Source organism: Pristiophorus japonicus, unplaced genomic scaffold (assembly GCF_044704955.1).
Source record: "Pristiophorus japonicus isolate sPriJap1 unplaced genomic scaffold, sPriJap1.hap1 HAP1_SCAFFOLD_423, whole genome shotgun sequence".
Lineage (NCBI taxonomy): Eukaryota > Metazoa > Chordata > Chondrichthyes > Pristiophoridae > Pristiophorus > Pristiophorus japonicus.
In genome coordinates, this window is record NW_027254124.1 from 52141 (window position 1) to 77499 (window position 25359).

Sequence of the window (25359 nt, forward strand, 5' to 3'; positions counted from 1 at the left end):
ATTGACCAGAATGGTACCAGGGATGTGGGACTTCAGTTACATGGAGAGACTGGAGAAGCTGGGATTGTTCTCCTTAGAGCAGAGAAGGTTAAGGGGAGATTTGATCGAGGTGTTTAGAATCATGAAGGGTTTTGATCGATTAAATAAGGAGAAACAGTTTCCTGTGTCGGGAGGGTGGGTAACCAGAGGACACAGATTGAAGGTAATTGGGAAAAGACCCAGAGGGGGAGATGAGGAGAGATGTGTTTACACAGCGAGTTGTTGTGATCGGGAACGCGCTGCCTGAAAGGGCGGTGGGAGCAGATTCAATAGTGACTTTCAAAAGCGGGATTGGATAAATACTGGAAGGGGAAATATTTCCAGGGCAATGGGGAAAAGGCAGGGGGGAGTGGGACTAATTGGAGAACTTTTTCACAGAGCCAGCACAGGCACGATGGGCCGAATGGCCTCCGTCTGTGTGACTCTGTGGGGCAGACACGAGATTAGTTGTGCGATAATCTGCTGGTTTTATAACCTGCTTAAGTTGGGGAGATGGAACGGCTGTGGGAACAGACTTGGATTTATATTGCGCCTTTCATTGACCACCGGATGTCCCAAAGCGCTTTACAGCCAATGAAGTACTATTGGAGTGTAGTCACTGTTGTAATGTGGGAAACGCAGCAGCCAACTTGCGCACAGCAAGCTCCCACAAACAGCAATGTGATAATGATCAGTTCATCTGTTTTTATTATGTTGATTGAGGGATAAATATTGCCCCAGGACACCGGGGATAACTCCCCAGCTCTTCTTCCAAATAGTACCGTGGGATTTTTTACATCCACCTGAGAGAGCAGACGGGGCCTCGGTTTAACGTCTCATCTGAAAGATATCACCTCCGACAGTGCAGCACTCCCTCAGCACAGCCCCTCCGATAGTGCAGCACTCCCTCAGTACTGCCCCTCCGACAGTGCAGCACTCCCTCAGCACAGCCCCTCCGACAGTGCAGCACTCCTTCAGTACTGCCCCTCCGACAGTGCGGCCCTCCCTCAGTACTGCCCCTCCGATAGTGCAGCGCTCCCTCAGTACTGCCCCTGACAGTGCGGCCCTCCCTCAGTACTGCCCCTCCGACAGTGCAGCACTCCCTCAGTACAGCCCCTCCGACAGTGCAGCACTCCCTCAGTACAGCCCCTCCGACAGTGCAGCACTCCCTCAGTACAGCCCCTCCGACAGTGCAGCACTCCCTCAGTACAGCCCCTCCGACAGTGCAGCACTCCCTCAGTACTGCCCCTCCGACAGTGCAGCACTCCCTCAGTACAGCCCCTCCGACAGTGCAGCACTCCCTCAGTACTGCCCCTCCGACAGTGCAGCACTCCCTCAGTACTGCCCCTCCGACAGTGCAGCACTCCCTCAGTACTGCCCCTCCGACAGTGCAGCTCTCCCTCAGTACTGCCCCTCCGACAGTGCAGCACTCCCTCAGTACTGCCTCTCCGACAGTGCAGCACTCCCTCAGTACTGCCCCTCCGACAGTGCAGCTCTCCCTCAGTACTGCCCCTCCGACAGTGCAGCACTCCCTCAGTACTGCCCCTCCGACAGTGCAGCTCTCCCTCAGTACTGCCCCTCCGACAGTGCAGCACTCCCTCAGTACTGCCCCTCCGACAGTGCAGCTCTCCCTCAGTACTGCCCCTCCGACAGTGCAGCACTCCCTCAGTACTGCCCCTCCGACAGTGCAGCTCTCCCTCAGTACTGCCTCTCCGACAGTGCACTCTGTGTCGGTGTTCCTGGTTTGATTCAGCCGTTGACTCGATCCAGACCCACAACCTGAACCTCCCGCCCACACTGCCCCCTGCTGCCTGAGGGGAGGACCAGCCTCACATTGTGGCCACCGATGTTTATGGCAGTGGAGCAGGGGAGGTGATAATGTCCAGAAACTGATCCTAACCTCGGGCTGGAGGGATGGGGAAAGGGAGGGGAATGGAGGGGAGTGGAAGGTAATGGAGATGAGGGAGAGTGGGTGGGAGGGGCGAGGGTGAGAGGAGGGAGAGGAGTAATACAGAGAGGCAGTACTGAGAAAGCGCTGCACTGTCGGAGGGGCAGTACTGAGGGAGCGCTGCACTGTCGGGGGGTCAGTACTGAGGGAGTGCCGCACTGTCGGGGGGGCAGTACTGAGGGAGTGCCGCACTGTCGGAGGGGCAGTACTGAGGGAGCGCTGCACTGTCGGGGGGGCAGTACTGAGGGAGTGCTGCACTGTCGGGGGGGCAGTACTGAGGGAGTGCCGCACTGTCGGAGGGTCAGTACTGAGGGAGTGCTGCACTGTCGGAGGGGCAGTACTGAGGGAGTGCTGCACTGTCGGAGGGGCAGTACTGAGGGAGCGTTGCACTGTCGGGGGGGCAGTACTGAGGGAGTGCTGCACTGTCGGAGGGTCAGTACTGAGGGAGTGCTGCACTGTCGGAGGGGCAGTACTGAGGGAGTGCTGCACTGTCGGAGGGACAGTACTGAGGGAGCGTTGCACTGTCGGGGGGGCAGTACTGAGGGAGTGCCGCACTGTCGGAGGGTCAGTACTGAGGGAGTGCTGCACTGTCGGAGGGGCAGTACTGAGGGAGTGCTGCACTGTCGGAGGGGCAGTACTGAGGGAGTGCTGCACTGTCGGAGGGGCAGTACTGAGGGAGCGCTGCACTGTCGGGGGGGCAGTACTGAGGGAGTGCTGCACTGTCGGGGGGGCAGTACTGAGGGAGTGCCGCACTGTCGGAGGGTCAGTACTGAGGGAGTGCTGCACTGTCGGAGGGGCAGTACTGAGGGAGTGCTGCACTGTCGGAGGGGCAGTACTGAGGGAGCGTTGCACTGTCGGGGGGGCAGTACTGAGGGAGTGCTGCACTGTCGGAGGGTCAGTACTGAGGGAGTGCTGCACTGTCGGAGGGGCAGTACTGAGGGAGTGCTGCACTGTCGGAGGGACAGTACTGAGGGAGCGTTGCACTGTCGGGGGGGCAGTACTGAGGGAGTGCCGCACTGTCGGAGGGTCAGTACTGAGGGAGTGCTGCACTGTCGGAGGGGCAGTACTGAGGGAGTGCTGCACTGTCGGAGGGGCAGTACTGAGGGAGCGTTGCACTGTCGGGGGGGCAGTACTGAGGGAGTGCTGCACTGTCGGAGGGTCAGTACTGAGGGAGTGCTGCACTGTCGGAGGGGCAGTACTGAGGGAGTGCTGCACTGTCGGAGGGGCAGTACTGAGGGAGTGCTGCACTGTCGGAGGGGCAGTACTGAGGGAGTGCTGCACTGTCGGAGGGGCAGTACTGAGGAAGCGCTGCACTGTCGGAGGGGCAGTACTGAGGGAGTGCTGCACTGTCGGAGGGGCAGTACTGAGGAAGCGCTGCACTGTCGGAGGTGCCATCTTACAGATGAAGCGTTAAACCAGGGCCCATCTGCTCTCTCAGTTGAAAGTAAAAGATCCCACGGCCACTATTTTGAAGAACAGTGGGAGTTCTACCCAGTGTCCTGGGCCCAATATTTATCCCTCAATCAACATCATTAAAACAGATTATCTGGTCATTATCACGTTGTTCTCACTGAGGGTATAAATCAGTTGGTTAGGCCCCAGCTTGAGTATTCCGGGCACCACACTTTAGGCAGGATGTGAAGGCCTGGGAGAGGGTGCAGAGGGAGATTGACCAGAATGGTACCAGGGATGTGGGACCTCAGTTACATGGAGAGACTGGAGAAGCTGGGATTGTTCTCCTTGGAGCAGAGAAGGTTAAGGGGAGATTGACCAGAATGGTACCAGGGATGTGGGACCTCAGTTACATGTGGAGACTGGAGAAGCTAGGATTGTTCTCCTTAGAGCAGAGAAGGTTAATGGGAGATTGACCAGAATAGTACCGGGGATGTGGGAATTCAGTTACATGGAGAGACTGGAGAAGCTGGGATTGTTCTCCTTGGAGCAGAGAAGGTTAAGGGGAGATTGACCAGAATGGTACCAGGGATGTGGGACTTCAGTTACATGGGGAGACTGGAGAAGCTGGGATTGTTCTCCTTAGAGCAGAGAAGGTTAAGGGGAGATTGACCAGAATGGTACCAGGGATGTGGGACTTCAGTAACATGGGAAGACTGGAGAAGCTGGGGTTGTTCTCCTTAGACCAGAGAAGGTTAAGGGGAGATTGACCCAGAATGGTACCAGGGATGTGGGACTTCAGTTTCATGGAGAGACTGGAGAAGCTGGGATTGTTCTCCTTAGACCAGAGAAGGTTAAGGGGAGATTGACCCAGAATGGTACCGGGGATGTGGGACTTCAGTTTCATGGAGAGACTGGAGAAGCTGGGATTGTTCTCCTTGGAGCAGAGAAGGTTAAGGGGAGATTGCCCAGAATGGTACCGGGGATGTGGGACTTCAGTTACATGGAGAGACTGGAGAAGCTGGAATTGTTCTCCTTGGAGCAGAGAAGGTTAAGGGGAGATTGCCCAGAATGGTACCAGGGATGTGGGACTTCAGTTACATGGGGAGACTGGAGAAGCTGGGATTGTTCTCCTTAGAGCAGAGAAGGTTAAGGGGAGATTGACCAGAATGGTACCGGGGATGTGGGACTTCAGTTACATGGAGAGACTGGAGAAGCTGGGATTGTTCTCCTTAGAGCAGAGAAGGTTAAGGGGAGATTGACCAGAATGGTACCAGGGATGTGGGACCTCAGTTACATGGAGAGACTGGAGAAGCTGGGGTTGTTCTCCTTAGAGCAGAGAAGGTTAAGGGCAGATTGACCAGAATGGTACCCGGGATATGGGACCTCAGTTACATGGGGAGACTGGAGAAGCTGGGATTGTTCTCCTTAGAGCAGAGAAGGTTAAGGGGAGATTGCCCAGAATGGTACCAGGGATGTGGGACCTCAGTTACATGGGGAGACTGGAGAAGCTGGGGTTGTTCTCCTTAGAGCAGAGAAGGTTAAGGGGAGATTGACCAGAATGGTACCAGGGATGTGGGACTTCAGTTACATGGAGAGACTGGAGAAGCTGGGATTGTTCTCCTTAGAGCAGAGAAGGTTAAGGGGAGATTTGATCGAGGTGTTTAGAATCATGAAGGGTTTTGATCGATTAAATAAGGAGAAACAGTTTCCTGTGTCGGGAGGGTGGGTAACCAGAGGACACAGATTGAAGGTAATTGGGAAAAGACCCAGAGGGGGAGATGAGGAGAGATGTGTTTACACAGCGAGTTGTTGTGATCGGGAACGCGCTGCCTGAAAGGGCGGTGGGAGCAGATTCAATAGTGACTTTCAAAAGCGGGATTGGATAAATACTGGAAGGGGAAATATTTCCAGGGCAATGGGGAAAAGGCAGGGGGGAGTGGGACTAATTGGAGAACTTTTTCACAGAGCCAGCACAGGCACGATGGGCCGAATGGCCTCCGTCTGTGTGACTCTGTGGGGCAGACACGAGATTAGTTGTGCGATAATCTGCTGGTTTTATAACCTGCTTAAGTTGGGGAGATGGAACGGCTGTGGGAACAGACTTGGATTTATATTGCGCCTTTCATTGACCACCGGATGTCCCAAAGCGCTTTACAGCCAATGAAGTACTATTGGAGTGTAGTCACTGTTGTAATGTGGGAAACGCAGCAGCCAACTTGCGCACAGCAAGCTCCCACAAACAGCAATGTGATAATGATCAGTTCATCTGTTTTTGTTATGTTGATTGAGGGATAAATATTGCCCCAGGACACCGGGGATAACTCCCCAGCTCTTCTTCCAAATAGTACCGTGGGATTTTTTACATCCACCTGAGAGAGCAGACGGGGCCTCGGTTTAACGTCTCATCTGAAAGATATCACCTCCGACAGTGCAGCACTCCCTCAGCACAGCCCCTCCGATAGTGCAGCACTCCCTCAGTACTGCCCCTCCGACAGTGCAGCACTCCTTCAGTACTGCCCCTCCAACAGTGCGGCCCTCCCTCAGTACTGCCCCTCCGACAGTGCAGCGTTCCCTCAGTACTGCCCCTCCGACAGTGCAGCACTCCCTCAGTACTGCCCCTCCAACAGTGCAGCGCTCCCTCAGTACTGCCCCTCCGACAGTGCAGCACTCCCTCAGTACTGCCCCTCCAACAGTGCAGCGCTCCCTCAGTACTGCCCCTCCGACAGTGCAGCGCTCCCTCAGTACTGCCCCTCCGACAGTGCAGCGTTCCCTCAGTACTGCACTGGGAGTGTCAGCCGAGATTTACATGCTCAGGTGCCTCGAGTGAGACTTGAATGCACAACTTTCTGACTGTGGTGAGTGTGCTACCCACTGAGGGACAGCTGACACTGTGGAGTACAGAAGCTTGGTCAGACGCTAGTCAATTGAAGATTTGTCCGGAGTACATTCTGAACAGCAAGATGTAATGCAAGGAATAAATTACTATTTCAAATTTTTAAAAGTAATTCACGGAGGAAAGCAGTCATGAGCAGACTGAAACTCATATCCTGCCAATGTAACTATAGCTGAATGGAAACTATGAGGTTGAATTCAATCCACTTCCTCAGTGTGGATAGTTCTTTTATACACACTAACATACGTCATGAGGAAAATATGTGTCCAAGAAATCAGGCACGTATGAAGGAGCTTTACTCTGTATCTGATCTGGGAGTGTTTGATGGGACACTGTATAGGGAGCTTTACTCTGTATCTAACCCCGTGCTGTACCTGCCCTGGGAGTGTTTGATGGGACACTGAATAGGGAGCTTTACTCTGTATCTAACCCCGTGCTGTACCTGCCCTGGGAGTGTTTGATGGGACAGTGTAGAGGGAGCTTTACTCTGTATCTACCCATGCTGTACCTGCCCTGGGAGTGTTTGATGGGACAGTGTAGAGGGAGCTTTACTCTGTATCTACCCATGCTGTACCTGCCCTGGGAGTGTTTGATGGGACAGTGTAGAGGGAGCTTTACTCTGTATCTAACCCCGTGCTGTACCTGCCCTGGGAATGTTTGATGGGACAGTGTAGAGGGAGCTTTACTCTGTATCTACCCATGCTGTACCTGCCCTGGGAGTGTTTGATGGGACAGTGTACAGGGAGCTTTACTCTGTATCTAACCCCGTGCTGTACGTGCCCTCGGAGTGTTTGATGGCACGGTGTTGAGGGAGCTTTACTCTGCATCTAACCCGTGCTGTACCTGCCCTGGGAGTGTTTGCTGGGACAGTGTACAGGGAGCTTTACTCTGTATCTAACCCGTGGTGTACCTGCCCTGGGAGTGTTTGCTGGCACAGTGTTGAGGAAGCTTTACTCGGTATATAACCCGTGCTGTACCTGTCCTGGTAGTGTTCGATCGGAGAGTGTAGAGGTAGCTTTACTCTGCATCCAACCCGTGCTGTACCTGTCCTGGGAGTGTTTGATGAGACAGTGTAGAGGGAGCTTTACTCTGTATCTAACCTCGTGCTGTACCTGCCCCAGTAGTGTTCGATGTGACAGTGTAGAGGGAGCTTTACTCTGTATCTAACCCGTGCTGTACCTACCCTGGGAATGTTTGATGGGACAGTGTTGAGGGAGCTTTACTCTGCATCTTACCCGTGCTGTACCTACCCTGGGAGTGTTTGCTGGGACAATGTAGGGGGAGCTTTACTCTGTATCTAACCCCGTGCTGTACCGGCCCTGGGAGTGTTTGATGGAACAGTGTAGAGAGAGCTTTACTCTCTAACCCGTGGTGTACCTGCTCTGGGAGTGTTTGATGGCACAGTGTTGAGGGAGCTTTACTCTGTATCTAACCTGTGGTGAACCTGTCCTGCGAGTGTTTGATGGCACAGTGTAGAGAGAGCCTTACTCTCCCTGACCGGGCTGTTCCTGCCCTGTGAGTGTTGGATGGAATAGTGTAGAGGGAGCTTTAGTCTGTTTCAAACCCATGGTGTACGTGCCCTGGGAGTGTTTGAAGTGAGAGTGTAGAGGAAGCTTTACTCTATATCTAACCCCGTGCTGTACCTGCCCTGGGAGTGTTTGATGGGACAGTGTACAGGGAGCTTTACTCTGCATCTAACCCGTGGTGTACCTGTCCTGAGAGTGTTTGATGGGATAGTTTAGAGGGAGCTTTACTCTCTATCTACCCCATGCTGTACCTGCCCTGGGAGTGTTTGGTGGAAGAGTTGAGAGCTTTGCTCTGTATCTAACGCCTGGTGTACCTGCCCTGGGAGTGTTTGATGGGACAGTATACAGGGAGCTTTACTCTGTATCTAACCCGTGCTGTACCTGCCCTGGGAGTGTTTGATGGGACAGTATACAGGGAGCTTTACTCTGTATCTAACCCGTGGTGTACCTGCCCTGGGAGGTGTTTGATGGGACAGTGTAGAGGGAGCATTACTCTGTATCTAACCCGTGCTGTACCTGCCCTGGTAGTGTTCGATCGGAGAGTGTAGAGGTAGCTTTACTCTGCATCTAACCCCCTGTACCTGCCCTGGGAATGTTTGATGGGACAGTGTAGATGGAGCTTTACTCTGTATCTAACCCCCTGTACCTGCCCTGGGAATGTTGGATGGAATAGTGTAGAGGGAGCTTTACTCTGTATCTAACCCCGTGCTGTAACTGCCCTGGGAATGTTTGATGGGACAGTGTAGAGGGAGCTTTACTCTGTATCTAACCCCGTGCTGTACCTGCCCTGGGAGTGTTTGATGGAACAGTGTAGAGAGAGCTTTAGTCTGTTTCTAACCCCGTGCTGTACCTGCCCTGGGAATGTTTGATGGGACAGTGTAGAGGGAGCTTTACTCTGTATCTAACCCCGTGTTGTACCTGCCCTGGGAATGTTTGATGGGACAGTGTAGAGGGAGCTTTACTCTGTATCTAACCCCGTGCTGTACCTGCCCTGGGAGTGTTTGATGGAACAGTGTAGAGAGAGCTTTAGTCTGTTTCTAACCCCGTGCTGTACCTGCCCTGGGAATGTTTGATGGGACAGTGTAGAGGGAGCTTTAGTCTGTTTCTAACCCCGTGCTGTACCTGCCCTGGGAATGTTTGATGGAACAGTGTAGAGAGAGCTTTAGTCTGTTTCTAACCCCGTGCTGTACCTGCCCTGGGAGTGTTTGATGGGACAGTGTAGAGGGAGCTTTACTCTGTATCTAACCTGTGGTGAACCTGTCCTGGGAGTGTTTGATGGCACAGTGTAGAGAGAGCCTTACTCTCCCTAACCGTGCTGTTCCTGCCCTGTGAGTGTTGGATGGAATAGTGTAGAGGGAGCTTTAGTCTGTTTCTAACCCCGTGCTGTACCTGCCCTGGGAGTGTTTGATGGGACAGTGTAGAGGGAGCTTTACTCTGTATCTAACCCGTGCTGTACCTGCCCTGGGAGTGTTTGATGGGACAGTGTAGAGGGAAGCTTTACTCTGTATCTAACCCCGTGCTGTACCTGCCCTGGGAGTGTTTGATGGGACAGTGTAGAGGGAGCTTTACTCTGTATCTAACCCGTGGTGTACCTGTCCTGAGAGTGTTTGATGGCACAGTGTCGATGAAGATTTACTCGGTATATAACCCGTGCTGTACCTGCCCTGGTAGTGTTCGATCGGAGAGTGTAGAGATAGCTTTACTCTGCATCTAACCCCGTGCTGGACCTACCCTGGGAATGTTTGACGGGACAGTGTAGGTGGAGCTTTACTCTGTATCTAACCCCGTGCTGTACCTGCCCTGGGAGTGTTTGATGGAACAGTGTAGAGAGAGCTTTGCTCTCTAACCCGTGGTGAACCTGTCCTGGGAGTGTTTGATGGCACAGGCAATAGAGAGCCTTACTCTCCCTAACCATGCTGTTCCTGCCCTGGGAGTGTTGGATGGAATAGTGTAAAGGGAGCTTTAGTCTGTTTCTAACCCATGGTGTATGTGCCCTGGGAGTGTTTGAAGTGAGAGTGTGGAGGGAGCTTTACTCTATATCTAACCCCGTGCTGTACCTGTCCTGGGAGTGTTTGATGGCAGTGTCGAGGAAGCTTTACTCGGTATATAACCCGTGCTGTACCTGTCCTGAGTGTTTGATGGGATAGTTTAGAGGGAGCTTTACTCTCTATCTACCTCATGCTGTACCTGCCCTGCGAGTGTTTGGTGAAGAGTAGAGAGAGCTTTGCTCTGTATCTAACCCCTGGTGTACCTGCCCTGGGAGTGTTTGATGGGACAGTGTAGAGGGAGCTTTACTCTGTATCTAACCCCCTGTACCTGCCCTGGGAGTGTTTGATGGGACAGTGTACAGGGAGCTTTACTCTGTATCTAACCCATGGTGTACCTGCCCCAGTAGTGTTCGATGGGACAGTGTAGAGGGAGCTTTACTCTGTATCTCAGCCCGTGCTGTTCCTGCCCTGGGAGTATTTGATGTGAGAGTGTAGAGGGAGTTTTACTCTGTATCTGCTCTGGGTATGTGTAATAAGGGGATCTTATTCCCATCACCTTTAATAAAAATCCTGTCAAATGCTTATTTCAACGCAGGGTTGGGAATACATACACTGTACAAACAAGGCAAGAGACAATTTTAATTGGTTAATACAAAGGCAAAGATTTTGATCTTTTACATATATTTCATATATACCACTCCAGAATCATTCAAATTAATTTTACAATCATATACTTTGTAAGAGAATCACAGGAAAGTTTGAAATTAAGAGAAAGCAAACCCTGAAGATAATCACCTGTGTAAATATTCAGTACATTCATCTGGAACCAGCATTGCAGCGTGAACGCTGCATTTAGAAAGCTGTAAAAGGCAATCAGTATCAAACCAGCGTAGTGGTTCTGTAACTTCCATTGGTTGCTGTATCCCTCGCTGTGTTTGATGCACCCCTCATCTTGTCACTCCCTCTCGCTGGGCTGCAGGCGCTGTGAGCCCAGCTTTGGTCGCATGCAAATCCAGAGGGCAACCAGCCAGCTATTCGGCCACAGAGAGCAACACAGTCTCACCCAGATACTCATGTCCAAAGGCGTCGTCCTCCCACTCCCTCACTGGGAACGCAGTTCCGGTCTCATGCAAATCCAGGCGGCGTGCGTCAGCAAAGGGAACTGCACAGCCTAACCCCGATACCCCAAAACGCTCTTTGGTTCTACCCCTTAGACCTCCCACTGCCTCACTGGTAGCCCAGCCCCTTTCTTGGCAAATCCAGAGGGCATCAAGTGAGCCTGTTGGCTGTTCGGCTACAAGGTGCTGCGCAGCCTCACCCAGATTCCCGTGTTTCCCCCTCGGTTACACCCCTTCGCCCTGCCACTCCCTCACTGGGAGCACAGCCCCCTCTCTCGTGGAAACCAGAGGGCGACCAGCCGGCTATTCGGCTACAGGGAGCTGCACAGCCTCACCCCGATATCCATGTCCAAAACTCGTTTCTCTCCTCCGTTATACCCCCTGGTCATGCCACTCCCTCACTGGGAGGCCAGCCCCGGTCTCGTGCGTATCCAGGGGGGGGTGGGGGAGCGGGCGTCAGCAGGCTATTCGGCTGCTGCAGGTGGCTCGTCCTCAATCCGCTATCGGTGTCGGTGTCCAAAACGGGACTGGGGCAGGTGTGAGAGTCATGCCTGTGACCTGCACCGTACTGCGCAGAGGGGCCATAACCTGGTAGGCTGATCGAGAGGAGGAAGGAAGAGGAAAAGCTCAGAGAGTCACTGTCCCTTCACTAAGTTCAATTCCAACAGGCGAGAGAGAGACTGTGAGGAAAGGCCAAGTGACAGCGGACTGCAGATGGTAGCGCTTTCACAAGCAGCTGTCCCGCGGAGGGCAGACAGGGTCTCGGGTCAATGTCTCAACCGAAGGACGGCACTTCTGACAGAACAGCGCTCCCTCAGTACCACAGTTCCTGCTCCTGATCACTGTCCAGTGACCCCTGGGTTAGAGAGAGAGGGAAAATCAGCCAGGGTTCCTGCTCCTGATCACTGTCCAGTGACCCCTGGGTTAGAGAGAGAGGGGAAATCAGCCAGGGTTCCTGCTCCTGATCACTGTCCAGTGACCCCTGGGTTAGAGAGAGAGGGTGAAATCAGCAAGGGTTCCTGTTCCTGATCACTGTCCAGTGACCCCTGGGTTAGAGAGGGAGGAGATCTCATTACACGCCCATCAGTCCTCCCCGTGAAGGAGTATGAGAGGATAGAGTACTGGATAATAAGGATGTTGGAGAATAGCACCCAAGAAATTAGGTGCTCCGACTAGTACCAACACAAAATCGATGGAAGGCAGCATCGGCCTCTGTTGCGATGCTTTCACAGTCGAATAGCTCGCTGGTCCCACCACATGGGCTCATGCATGATGCAGACAGTTGGGGGCAGGCTTGTATACTTTCCGAGAGGATTAATGAGCGATCTAAACAAGGTGTTTAATATGATTAAAGGATTCGGCAGGGTGGATAGAGAAACACTATTTCTTCCAGTGGGTGAGTCCAGAACAAGGCAACGTTACGCTAAAATTAAGAGCCAGACCATGCACGGGTGATGTCAGGAAGCACTTCTTCACAAAATCTGCAATTCTCGACCCTCAAAAGGTTTTTAAGGCTGGGGGACTGGTCAATTGAAAATCTCATTTGAAAGACAGACACTCCCTCAGTACTGCCCCTCCGACAGTGCAGCTCTCCCCCAGTACTGCCCGTCTGACACTGCAGCACTCCCTCAGTACTGCTTCCTACGACAGTGCGGCGCTCCCTCAGTACTGCCCCTCCGACACTGCAGCACTCCCTCAGTACTGCCTCCTACGACAGTGCAGCACTCCCTCAGTACTGCCTCCTACGACAGTGCGGCGCTCCCTCAGTACTGCCCCTCCGACAGCGCGGCGCTCCCTCAGTACTGCCTCCTACGACAGTGCGGCGCTCCCTCAGTACTGCCCCTCCGACAGCGCGGCGCTCCCTCAGTACTGCCTCCTACGACAGTGCGGCGCTCCCTCAGTACTGCCTCCTACGACAGTGCGGCGCTCCCTCAGTACTGCCCCTCCGACAGCGCGGCACTCCCTCAGTACTGCCCCTCCGACAGCGCGGCGCTCCCTCAGTACTGCCCCCTCCGACAGCGCGGCACTCCCTCAGTACTGCCCCCTCCGACAGCGCGGCGCTCCCTCAGTACTGCCCCTCCGACAGCGCGGCACTCCCTCAGTACTGCCCCTCCGACAGCGCGGCACTCCCTCAGTACTGCCCCTCCGACAGCGCGGCGCTCCCTCAGTACTGCCCCTCCGACAGCGCGGCACTCCCTCAGTACTGGCACTGCCCAGTGTCGACCGGCTCGGACACACATCCTTCTGACTCAGAGGACGAGAGTGCTGCCCACTGAGCCATGACTGATACCCAAGGAGAAGCCCTCGAGCGGTGAGGTGATGAGGAAGAACGAACACGCCACGCTGCCGGAGGGAAGGGGAGCTGAATCGGATGCCAACAGGAGCGAGCGCCCAGCCAATATCTTTGGACGCTCAATCCGGGCCAAAATAAATACTATAATCTGTATAATATTTACACACGCGCGCGCACACACACGAACACTCTGCGACACCCAAAGGCAGTAAGCAGGGTGCTCCTTCCCGCCCTGGTGGGGCTAGTAGGGCTGCGGCATGTGGTACCCGGGCTGGGGCTGCTGTCTGTACCCAGGCCGGGGCGGGAGCGGGGGAGGGCCGGAGGGTCCACAGTTGTACATGGGCATGGGGTAGGTGGGGTAAGGGGGCTGGCCGGCGGGAAACTGGGCCTGGACGGGGTAGGGGCACAGGGGCGGGCTGGGCTGGGGGTAGAAGTGCGGTGGGGCAGCGCCGGCGATGGCGGGGTAAGGGGACATCACCTGATGGGGGACGCCCGCCACGCCGGGGTTGGGGTTGTAGGGCAGGGCAGCGGGATGGGCGGCTGGACTGGGCTGGATGGCGGACGGCCTGGGGGGGGGCGGCCGCTGGGGCAGGCGTTGGCTGGGTTGGGGGTGGGGGGGCTCCGGCAGGTCGGGGGTCACCGTCGCGGCGGGCTGCTGTGGCCGGCTCAGGATCTCCTGCAGCTTCTCGATGCGCACGCGACGGAGGTGAGCAAGCTTGCGTCGCTCGTTGTACTGCTCCAGAAACACCTCCAGGGCAAACTGGCCTTCCAGAAACTTCTCCGCCAGCTCCTGCAACGCAAACGGAAATCAGGCAGCAATATTAAAAACCGCAAACGTGTCACGCGATAATTACACTTATAATGAAAATTTTCTATGTAAACACATCACGCTACAATTACATTTATAATGGGAATTTCCTATATAAACGTGTCACGCTATAATTACATTTATGAAAATTTCCTATGTAAACACGTCATGCTACAATTACATTTATAATGCGAATTTCCTATGTAAACACGTCACGCTATAATTACATTTATAATGAAAATTTCCTATATAAACATGTCATGCTATAATTACATTTATAATGGGAATTTCCTATATAAACGTGTCACGCTATAATTACATTTATGAAAATTTCCTATGTAAACACGTCACGCTATAATTACATTTATAATGAAAATTTCCTATATAAACGTGTCACGCTATAATTACATTTATGAAAATTTCCTATGTAAACACGTCACGCTATAATTACATTTATAATGAAAATTTCCTATATAAACGTGTCACGCTATAATTACATTTATGAAAATTTTCTATGTAAACACGTCACGCTATAATTACATTTATAATGGGAATTTCCTATATAAACGTGTCAGGCTATAATTACATTTATGAAAATTTCCTATGTAAACACGTCACGCTATAATTACATTTATATTGGGTAATTTCCTATGTAAACGTGTCACGCTATAATTATAAGAACATAATAACATAAGAAAGAGGAGCAGGAATCGGCCATTTGGCCCTTCGAGCCTGCTCCGCCATCAAAAACATTATGGCTGATCTAATCTTGGACTCAGCTCCACTTCCCCGCCCGCTCCCCATAACCCTTTATTCCCTTACCACTCAAAAATCAGTCTATCTCGGCCTTGAATATATTCAATGACCCAGCCTCCACAGCTCTCTGGGGCAGAGAATTCCAAAGATTCACGACCCCGAGAGAAGAAATTCTTCCTCATCTCAGTTCTAAATGGGTGGCCCCTTATTCTGAAACTCTGCCCCCTAGTTCTAGATTCCCCCACGAGGGGAAACATCCTCTCTGCATCTACCCTGTCCAGCCCCCTCAGAATCTTATATGTTTCAATAAGATCACCTCTCATTCTTCTAAACTCCAATGAGTAGAGGCCCAACCTGCTCAACCTTTCTTCATAAGTCAACCCCTTCATCTCAGGAATCAACCGAGTGAACTTTCTCTGAACAGCGTCCAATGCAAGTATATCCTTCCTTAAATATGGAGACCAAAACTGTACGCAGTACTCCAGGTGTGGCCTCACCAATACCCTGTACAGGTGTAGCAGGACTTCTCTGCTTTTATACTCTATCCCCCTTGCAATAAAGGCCAATATTCCATTTGCCTTCCTGATCACTTGCTGTACCTGCATAATAACCTTTTGTGTTTCATGCACAAGGAGCCCAGGTCCCTCTGTACTGCAGCACTTTGTAATCTCTCCCTGTTTAAATTATAATTTGCTTTTTTATTCTTCTTACCAAAGTGGATAACCTCACATTTTGCCACATAATACTTTAATACATTTATAATGGGAATTTCCTATGTAAACGTGTCACGCTATAATTACACTGGTAATGGAATTGCCTATGTAAACGTTACTCTATTAATTGCTCCCCATGCAAAGTTAGTGAGACTCAATGGGTGGATAAGTCATCAAAGAGCGAGCATTCGCAACCACTGGATGTCTCAAAGCGCTTTACAGCCAATGAAGTACTTTTGGAGTATAGGCACTGTTATAATCATCATCACAGGCAGTCCCTCAAATCGAGGATGACTTGCTTCCACGTCAAAAAGTTCACAGGTGTTTCAATGAAGGACCTAATATTCCAGGTCCCGAACTACATCCTGAAGGGTGGAAGATACCTGTGCGTGGATTTTCTTAACGTGGAGTGACCGTTACACACCAACCACCACACGGGGCTTGACAGAGCTGGGTCTTGGTCCAGTGGCAAGGGTTAACCAGGACTAACTGGAGACCAGCTCTGCTGCACGGACCTAGTGCGCGCACACATATCGCAGTGTGGGCTGGGCCCGTGCTGCCCCCTGGGCCCCGAACTCACGCCTCTCCCGGGTACGTCCCTCTACAATCTCTCGCCGTTCCTTCGCCCCGACCTCGTCGCTCCTGCTGTACCTGCCCATGTTCCAATCACCGACCTGAACCTTGGTGATGCCCCTCTTCACTGCCGTCGCCCTCCTGCTCTGGCACGTGCTACTCCCTGGAGTGGTCGCCACCACACTGCTCCTTCCACTCCCGGGCCTGCTCCGATGCTGCTCGCAGGCCGAGGGGATGCTCAGCCTGATGGGCTAGGCCTCCACGCTGTTCCTTCCGCTCCCGGGCCTGCTCCGATGCTGCTCGCAGGCCGAGGGGGTGCTCAGCCTGATGGGCCTCCGGCAGCGACTGGGCCTGGCTATTGTAATATGTAACATGGGAAACTGTTGTAATGTGGGAAACACGGCAGCCAACTTGCGCACAGCAAGCTCCCACAAACAGCAATGTGATCATGACCAGATAATCAATCTGTTGTTTGTTATGTTGATTGGGGGATAAATATTGGGCCCAGGACACCAGGGATGACTCCCCCGCTCTTCTTCGAAATAGTGCCACGGGATCTTTTACGGCCACCCGAAGGGGGTAGAGGGGGCCTCGCTTTAAGGTCTCATCGGAGAGACAGCACCTCCGACAGTGCAGCACTCCCTCGGCACTGCACTGGCGCGTCAGCGTTGATGTGTGCGCTCGGGTCCCTGGAGTGGGACTTGAACCCACAACCTGCTGACTCAGAGGCGAGTGTGCTCCCCACTGAGCCACGGCTAAACACCACACTATCGGGACGGAGACAGGCGATGTTGCGGAGAGGGGAGTAGGTGGGTTTTAGTGGTGGGATGCCGAGATGGCGAGCAGTCTGATGCAGCCCGAGCCAGTGGTCACGGAGCAGGCTGGAGTTGGTGGCGAGGGTATAGGGGCTGAAAACGGTGGCTTGAAATGTTTAGCGAGGAGGAAGTGATTGGCTCATCCAGGGCTGGATGTCCAACAACAACAATTTGGATTTATTTTGCATCCCTGACATAGAAAAACGTCCCAAGGTGCTTCACACGAGCAATTTTCAAACAAAATTTAACGGCGAGACACGCAAGGAGATATTAGGATGGGTGTCCAAAAGCTTGGTCAAAGAGGTAGGTTTTAAGGAGCGTCTTAAAGGAGGAGAGGCAGGCGGAGAGGTTTAGGGAGGGAATTCCAGAGCTTAGAGCCCAGGCAGCTGAAGGCACGGCCAACAAAGGCGGAGCGATTATAATCAGGGTTGCTCAGGAGGGCAGAATTAGAGAAGTGCAGAGAGCTTCGACGATTGCAGGGGCTGGAGGAGGTTACAGAGATAGGGAGGGTGTAGGGCTGGAGGAGGTTACAGAGATAGGGAGGGTTGTAGGGGCTGGAGGAGGTTACAGAGATAGGGAGGGTGTAGGGCTGGAGGAGGTTACAGAGATAGGGAGGGTTGTAGCGGCTGGAGGAGGTTACAGAGATAGGGAGGGTGTAGGGCTGGAGGAGGTTACAGAGATAGGGAGGGTTGTAGGGGCTGGAGGAGGTTACAGAGATAGGGAGGGGTGTAGGGCTGGAGGAGGTTACAGAGATAGGGAGGGTTGTAGGGCTGGAGGAGGTTACAGAGATAGGGAGGGGTGTAGGACTGGAGGAGGTTACAGAGATAGGGAGGGGTGTAGGACTGGAGGAGGTTACAGAGATAGGGAGGGTTGTAGGACTGGAGGAGGTTATAGAGATAGGGAGGGTTGTAGTTGCTGGAGGAGGTTACAGAGATAGGGAGGGTGTAGGGGCTGGAGGAGGTTAGAGAGATAGGGAGGGTTGTATGGGCTGGAGGAGGTTACAGAGATAGGGAGGGTTGTAGTTGCTGGAGGAGGTTACAGAGATAGGGAGGGTGTAGGGGCTGGAGGAGGTTACAGAGATAGGGAGGGTTGTAGTTGCTGGAGGAGGTTACAGAGATAGGGAGGGTGTAGGGGCTGGAGGAGGTTACAGAGATAGGGAGGGTTGTAGGGGCTGGAGGAGGTGACAGAGATAGGGAGGGTTGTAGGAGGTTACAGAGATAGGGAGGGTTGTAGGGGCTGGAGGAGGTGACAGAGGTAGGGAGGGTTGTAGGGGCTGGAGGAGGTTACAGAGATAGGGAGAGTTGTAGGAGCTGGAGGAGGTTACAGAGATAGGGAGGGGTGTAGGGACTGGAGGATGTTACAGAGATAGGGAGAGTTGTAGGAGCTGGAGGAGGTTACAGAGATAGGGAAGTTTATAGGGCTGGAGGAGGTTAGAGAGATAGGGAGGGTTGTATGGGCTGGAGGTAATACAGAGATACGGAGGGGTGTAGGGGCTGGAGGAGGTTACAGAGATAGGGAGGGTTGTAGGGGCTGGAGGAGGTTACAGAGATAGGGAGTGTTGTAGGGGCTGGAGGAGGTTAGAGAGATAGGGAGGGTTGTATGGGCTGGAGGAGGTTACAGAGATAGGGAGGGTTGTAGGGCTGGAGGTAATACAGAGATACGGAAGGGTGTAGGGGCTGGAGGAGGTTACAGAGATAAGGAGGCTTGTATGGGCTGGAGTTGGTTACAGAGATAGGGAGGGTTGTAGGGACTGGAGGAGGTTAGAGAGATAGGGAGGGTTGTATGGGCTGGAGGAGGTTACAGAGATAGGGAGGGTTGTAGGGCTGGAGGTAATACAGAGATACGGAAGGGTGTAGGGGCTGGAGGAGGTTACAGAGATAGGGAGGGGTGTAGGGGCTGGAGGGGGTTACAGTGATGGAGGGTTGTCGGGGCTGGAGGAGGTTACAGAGATAGGGAGGGTTGTGGGGACTGGAGGAGGTTATAGAGATAGGGAGTGTTGTAGGGGCTGGAGGAGGTTACAGAGATAGGGAGGGTTGTAGGGGCTGGAGGAGGTTACAGAGATAGGGAGGGGTGTAGGGGCTGGAGGAGGTTACAGAGATAGGGAGGGGTGTAGGGGCTGGAGGAGGTTACAGAGATAGGGAGGGTTGTAGGGCTGGAGGAGGTTACAGAGATAGGGAGGATTATAGGGCTGGAGGAGGTTACAGAGATAGGGAGGGTTGTGGGGACTGGAGGAGGTTACAGAGATAGGGAGTGTTGTAGGGGCTGGAGGAGGTTACAGAGATAGGGAGGGTTGTAGGGGCTGGAGGAGGTTACAGAGATAGGGAGGGTTTTAGGGGCTGGAGGAGGTTACAGAGATAGGGAGGGGTGTAGAGGCTGGAGGAGGTTACAGAGATAGGGAGGGTTGTAGGGCTGGAGGAGGTTACAGAGATAGGGAGGGTTGTAGGGCTGGAGGAGGTTACAGAGATAGGGAGGGTTGTAGGACTGGAGGAGGTTATAGAGATAGGGAGAGCTGTAGGACTGGAAGAGGTTATAGAGATAGGGAGAGCTGTAGGACTGGAAGAGGTTATAGAGATAGGGAGGGTTGTAGTGGCTGGAGGATTGGCAGAGGTTGCAGAGATGGGGTGGGAGGTGGCGATGCCATGGAGGGGTCTGAAAACAAGATTGCTTTGCCAGACCGGGAGCCAGTGTCGGTCAGCGAGCACAGAGGGTGATGGGTGAGCGGGACTTGGTGCGAGTTAGAATAAGGGCAGCAGTGTTTTGGATGAGCTCAAGTTGACGGAGGGTAGAATGCTGGAGGCCAGCCAGGAGTGAGTTGGAATAGTCAAGTCTAGAGGTAACAAAGGCATGAATGAGGGCTTCAGCAGTGGATGAGCTGAGGCAGGGGAGGGAGCTTTACTCTGGTCACACCCCCCATACTCCAGGTCTGGCACTGTATGGCCATTGGAGAATAAATTGGAGAGGAAATATCAACTAATGGGTTTGCATGAAGAGAGCCACCTCAGGTTATATGTGCGTAAATCTCTGAAGGTGGCAGGGCAGGTTGCGATACAGGATTCATAAATATTATCAATCATACAAATTTACAGCACGGAAGGAGGCCATTTGGCCCATCATGTCCGTGCCGGCCGACCAAGAGCTACCCAGCCTAATCCCACTTTCCAGCCCTGTAGGTTACAGCACTTCAGGTGTACATCCAAGTACTGTTTAAATGTGGTGAGGGTTTCTGCCTCTACCACCCTTTCAGGCAGAGAGTTCCAGACCCTCTGGGCAAAAGTAAATTCTCCTCAAATCCCCTCTAAACCTCCTGTCACTTACTTTAAATCTATGAGGGAAAGAGTACAAAAATGTGGAAATTATGAAGAACCTGAATAAAACACTGGTTCAGCCTCAAGTGAGGTATTATGTCTAATTCTGGGCACCACACTGTAGGGAGGATGTGAAGGCCTGGGAGAGGGTGCAGAGGGAGATTGCCCAGAATGGTACCGGGGATGTGGGACTTCAGTTACATGGGGAGACTGGAGAAGCTGGGATTGTTCTCCTTAGAGCAGAGAAGGTTAAGGGGAGATTGCCCAGAATGGTACCGGGGATGTGGGACTTCAGTTACATGGGGAGACTGGAGAAGCTGGGGTTGTTCTCCTTGGAGCAGAGAAGGTTAAGGGGAGATTGACCAGAATGGTACCCGGGATGAGGGACTTCAGTTACATGGAGAGACTGGAGAAGCTGGGATTGTTCTCCTTGGAGCAGAGAAGGTTAAGGGAAGATTGCCCAGAATGGTACCGGGGATGTGGGACCTCAGTTACATGGGGAGACTGGAGAAGCTGGGATTGTTCTCCTTAGAGCAGAGAAGGTTAAGGGGAGATTGACCAGAATGGTACCGGGGATGTGGGACCTCAGTTACATGGGGAGACTGGAGAAGCTGGGATTGTTCTCCTTAGAGCAGAGAAGGTTAAGGGGAGATTGACCAGAATGGTACCAGGGATGTGGGACTTCAGTTACATGGGGAGACTGGAGAAGCTGGGGTTGTTCTCCTTAGAGCAGAAAAGGTTAAGGGGAGATTGACCAGAATGGTACCAGGGATGTGGGACTTCAGTTACATGGGGAGACTGGAGAAGCTGGGGTTGTTCTCCTTAGAGCAGAGAAGGTTAAGGGGAGATTGACCAGAATGGTACCAGGGATGTGGGACTTCAGTTACATGGGGAGACTGGAGAAGCTGGGGTTGTTCTCCTTAGAGCAGAGAAGGTTAAGGGGAGATTGACCAGAATGGTACCGGGGATGTGGGACTTCAGTTACATGGAGAGCCTGGAGAAGCTGGGGCTGTTCTCCTTAGAGCAGAGAAGGTTAAGGGGAGATTTGATCGAGGTGTTCAAATCATGAGTGTTCTGGACAGTGTAGATAGAGAGTAACTGTTCCCATCGAGAACCAGAAGACACAGATTTAAGGCGAGTGGCACAAGAACCAAAGGCGACACAGGAAAAATAAATGATGCAGCGAGTGGTTAGGATCTGGAATGCACGGTCTGAAAGGGTGGTGACGGTAGACTTAATGGTGGCTTTGAAGAGGGAACTGGATAGGTACCTGAAAATGTGCAGGGCTACGGGGAAAGGGCGGGGGAGTGGGACTAGCTGAAGTGCTCTTGCAGAGAGCCGGCACAGGCTCGACAGGCCCAATGGCCTGTTATATATTCGGTACGACCTCACAAACACACAAGCTCCAAGATTGGCTGATAACTTCAGGAACCCTGTCAGGTGACCTCTTTATTGGTGTAAACAGAAATGGCTGCATTATCACAGGAGTGCACTGGGTGGGGCTATATATATTACAGTCTCCTTCTGTGCTATAACCACTGTATGATTCCATCACAATGTGGAGACACTTATGGCGGCTATTGTATCGGGTGCGCCTACAATTATGCAAGTATCAGTGAGTTTTTAGCCGGTCTGAGAATGGCAGTCAAATGGTCATTTAAGAACATAAGAACATAAGAAATAGGAGCAGGAGTCGGCCATTTGGCACCTCGAGCCTGCTCCGCCATTCAATAAGATCATGGCTGATCTGATCATGGACTCAGCTCCAATTCCCTGCCCACTCCCCATAATCCTGGACTCACTTATCGCTCAAAAATCTGTCTATCTCCACCTTAAATATATTCAATGACCCAGCCTCCACAGCTCTCTGGGGCAGAGAATTCCACAGATTTACAACCCTCTGAGAGAAGAAATTCCTCCTCATCTCAGTTTTAAATGGGCGGCCCCTTATTCTGAGACTATGCCCCCTAGTTCTAGATTCCCCCACGAGGGGAAACATCCTCTCTGCATCCACCCTGTCCAGCCTCCTCAGTATCTGAAACGTTTCAATAAGATCACCTCCCATTCTTCTAAACTCCAATGTGTATCGGCCCAACCTTTCTTCATAAGGCAACCCCCTCATCTCTGGAATCAACCGAGTGAACTTTCTCTGAACTGCCTCCAATGCAAGTATATCCTTCCTTAAATACGGTGAACAAAACTGTACGCAGTACTCCAGGTGTGGCCTCACCAATACCCTGTACAGGTGTAGCAGGACTTCTCTGCTTTTATACTCTATCCCCCTTGCAATAAAGGCCAGCATTCCATTTGCCTTCCTGATCATTTGCTGTACCTGCATACTAACTTTTTGTGTTTCATGCACAAGGAGCCCAGGTCCCTCTGTACTGCAGCATTTTGTAATCTCTCCCCATTTAAATAATAATTTGTTTTTTTTTTAGTCGGACACTGTAGCGTGTGTCAATGGGAGGAGTTCCGTGTTTATTTTTATTAAAACTAAACACACACGCGCAACACACACACACACACACACACACACACACACACAGTAAGTCGGCAAAAAGGGTGAGGTCAGACATCTGGAATGGTGCCAGGACAGACTAAAACCTCAGTCTATATTTAACCCTGGCAAGCCAAGTCCCAAGGGAAAAAACAGACTGGGTTACTCCCAGTTACAGACCCAAACAGACTGGCTCTTAGTCGCACACAGTTACAGACCCAGTTCCGAACTGCACAGAAAGAAAGACTTGCATTTATATAAGCACCTTTCATGACCACCAGCTTTACAACCAATAAAGTACTTTTTGGGAGTGTAGTCACTGTTGCAATGTGGGAAGCGCAGCAGCCAACTTGCGCACAGCAAGCTCCCACAAACAGCAACGCGGTTATGACCAGATCATCTGTTTTTTGGTTATGTTGATTGAGGGATAAATATTGGGCCCAGGACACCGGGGATAACTCCCCAGCTCTTCTTCCAATAGTGTCCTTTACATCCTCCTGAGAGAGCAGACGGGGCCTTGGTTTATCATCTCATCTGAAAGAATCTAAAAACTCCAGACTTCCAGAGTGAAAGCACAGGAGGCGAGGGGCTGAACGGCCTCCTCCCATACGTTGTAAGAACTGGATGATTCCATTACCCGCCCCCGCCACCACGCACTGGCTCTGGGCCCTCTCCTCACGACCCCCCCCCCCGAGGATTGAACTCTCCCAGAAAGTCCCTCTCCCTCCCGGTCAAATGCCGACTGCCCACAGGCAGGAGGCCGCTCGCGTTCCTCTGTCGCCAACAGCTCGCGAACTGAAATCACAGAATCAAACAGCGCAGAAGGAGGCCCTTCGGCCCATCGGGCCTGGGCAGGCTCTGTGAAAGAGTTGTCCAATTAGTCCCACTCCCCCCCGCCATTTCCCCGTAGCCCTTCATTATCTTCTCCCTTTTAAGATCCAATCCTGCCCTCCTGAGCATCCCCGATTTTAATCGCTCCACCATCGGTGGCCGGGCCTTCAGCCGCCTGGGCCCCCGAGCTCTGGAACTCCCTCCCTAAACCTCTCCGCCTCTCTTTCCTCCTTCAAGACGCTCCCTAAAACCGACCTCTTTGACCGAGCTTTTGGTCACCTGTCCCTAATAAGTGGCTTGGTGGCACATTTTGTTTGATAATTGTGCGCGCGCGCGTGTGTGTGTCGCAGGCCTGTGCGGGCATGTATGTGCAGCACATACCTGTGTGTGTGCATGCGTGAGTGTGTACGCGCGTATAATTGTACTCAAGTGCGAGTTGCACAGGTCTCGTGTGCGCACGTAGCCCCTCAGGATGATATAATATAATCACTAAATTTACAGCACGGAAGGAGGCCATTTCGGCCCATCGTGTCCGTGCTGACCGACCAAGAGCTACCCAGCCTAATCCCACTTTCCAGCTCTGGGTCCGTAGTCCTGCAGGTTACAGCACTTCAGGTGCACATCCAAGTACTGTTTAAATGTGGTGAGGGTTTCTGCCTCTACCACCCTTTCAGGCACTGAGTTCCGCACCAGACCCCCACCACCCTCTGGGTGAAGACATTTCCCCTCAAATCCCCTCTAAACCTCCCCCCAATTACTTTAAATCTATGCCCCCTGGTTGTTGACCCCTCTGCCGAGGGAAACAGGTCCTTCCTATCCACTCTATCCAGGCCCCTCATAATTTTATACACCTCAATCAGGTCCCCCCTCAGCCTCCTCTGTTCCAGAGAAAACAAACCCAGGGTAGGGTAGGGTAGACTGATAAGGGTAGACAGAGAGAGACTATTACGGTTGGTAGGGCAGTCTGGGACTAGGGGGCATAGTCTAAACATGAGAACCAAGCCTTTCAGGAGTGAAGTTAGGAAACATTTCGACACACAGATGGCGGTAGGAGTTTGGAAATCTCTTCCGCAAACGGTGATTGATTCTGGGTAGGTTGTTAATTTTAAATCGGAGATTGATAGTTTGTGAACCAAAGGTATTAATAGAGGGCAAAGGCGGGTATGTAGAGTTAGGTCACAGATCAACCATTGAATGGCAGGGCAGGCTGAACGGCCTCCTCCTGTTGCCCGAAGCAACTTAACCATCAGGAAAGTCTCCCATCTCCCAGTCGAGCGGCCTCCTGCTTTACACTCCAGTGCTGCAGTCACCCTTTCCCCCGTCACTTTACGCACATACGGACAACGGGAGACGGGTAAAGACCACCTGGTCCACCCAGCCTGTCCCACACAATCCCGATACCCCCCCGTGTATCACAACATGTCCACTGCCCCCCCACCCCAAAACCATGTGATCTCCTGGGAGAGGCAAAATAACAGATAAACAGATTAAAAAATCTGGGGAATTCCTCTCCGACCCATCGAGGCGATCGAAACTAGTCCAGGAGATCAGTCTGGCCATTAAATTCCCTGCAGTACCTACCCTTCTGTATTAAGGGATATAGGGCAAAGGTGGGTATGTGGGGTTAGGTAGTAACACAGTACTGACCCCCCCCCCGGGAAGGTAGTAACACAGTACTGACCCCCCCCCCGGGAAGGTAGTAACACAGTACTGACCCCCCCCCCGGGATGGTAGTAACACAGTACTGACCCCCCACCCGGGAAGGTAGTAACACAGTACTGACCCCCCCCCCGGGAAGGTAGTAACACAGTACTGACCCCCCCCCCGGGATGGTAGTAACACAGTACTGACCCCCCACCCGGGAAGGTAGTAACACAGTACT

The 25359-nt window shown here is 52.5% G+C and overlaps 1 protein-coding gene across 2 annotated transcripts in view; it reads right to left on the reverse strand.

Moving 5' to 3' along the window:
* Positions 1-10393: 10393 nt before the first annotated feature.
* LOC139251216 (vacuolar protein sorting-associated protein 37C-like) overlaps positions 10394-25359 on the reverse strand; it is a 47705-nt gene continuing 32739 nt past the window's right edge. For both annotated transcript variants that reach the window (XM_070873179.1, XM_070873180.1), the window contains exon 5: positions 10394-13969. In XM_070873179.1, coding sequence (XP_070729280.1) covers positions 13421-13969 — 549 coding nt within the window. In that variant the 3' untranslated portion in view covers positions 10394-13420. The remainder of the gene's footprint in view (positions 13970-25359) is intronic.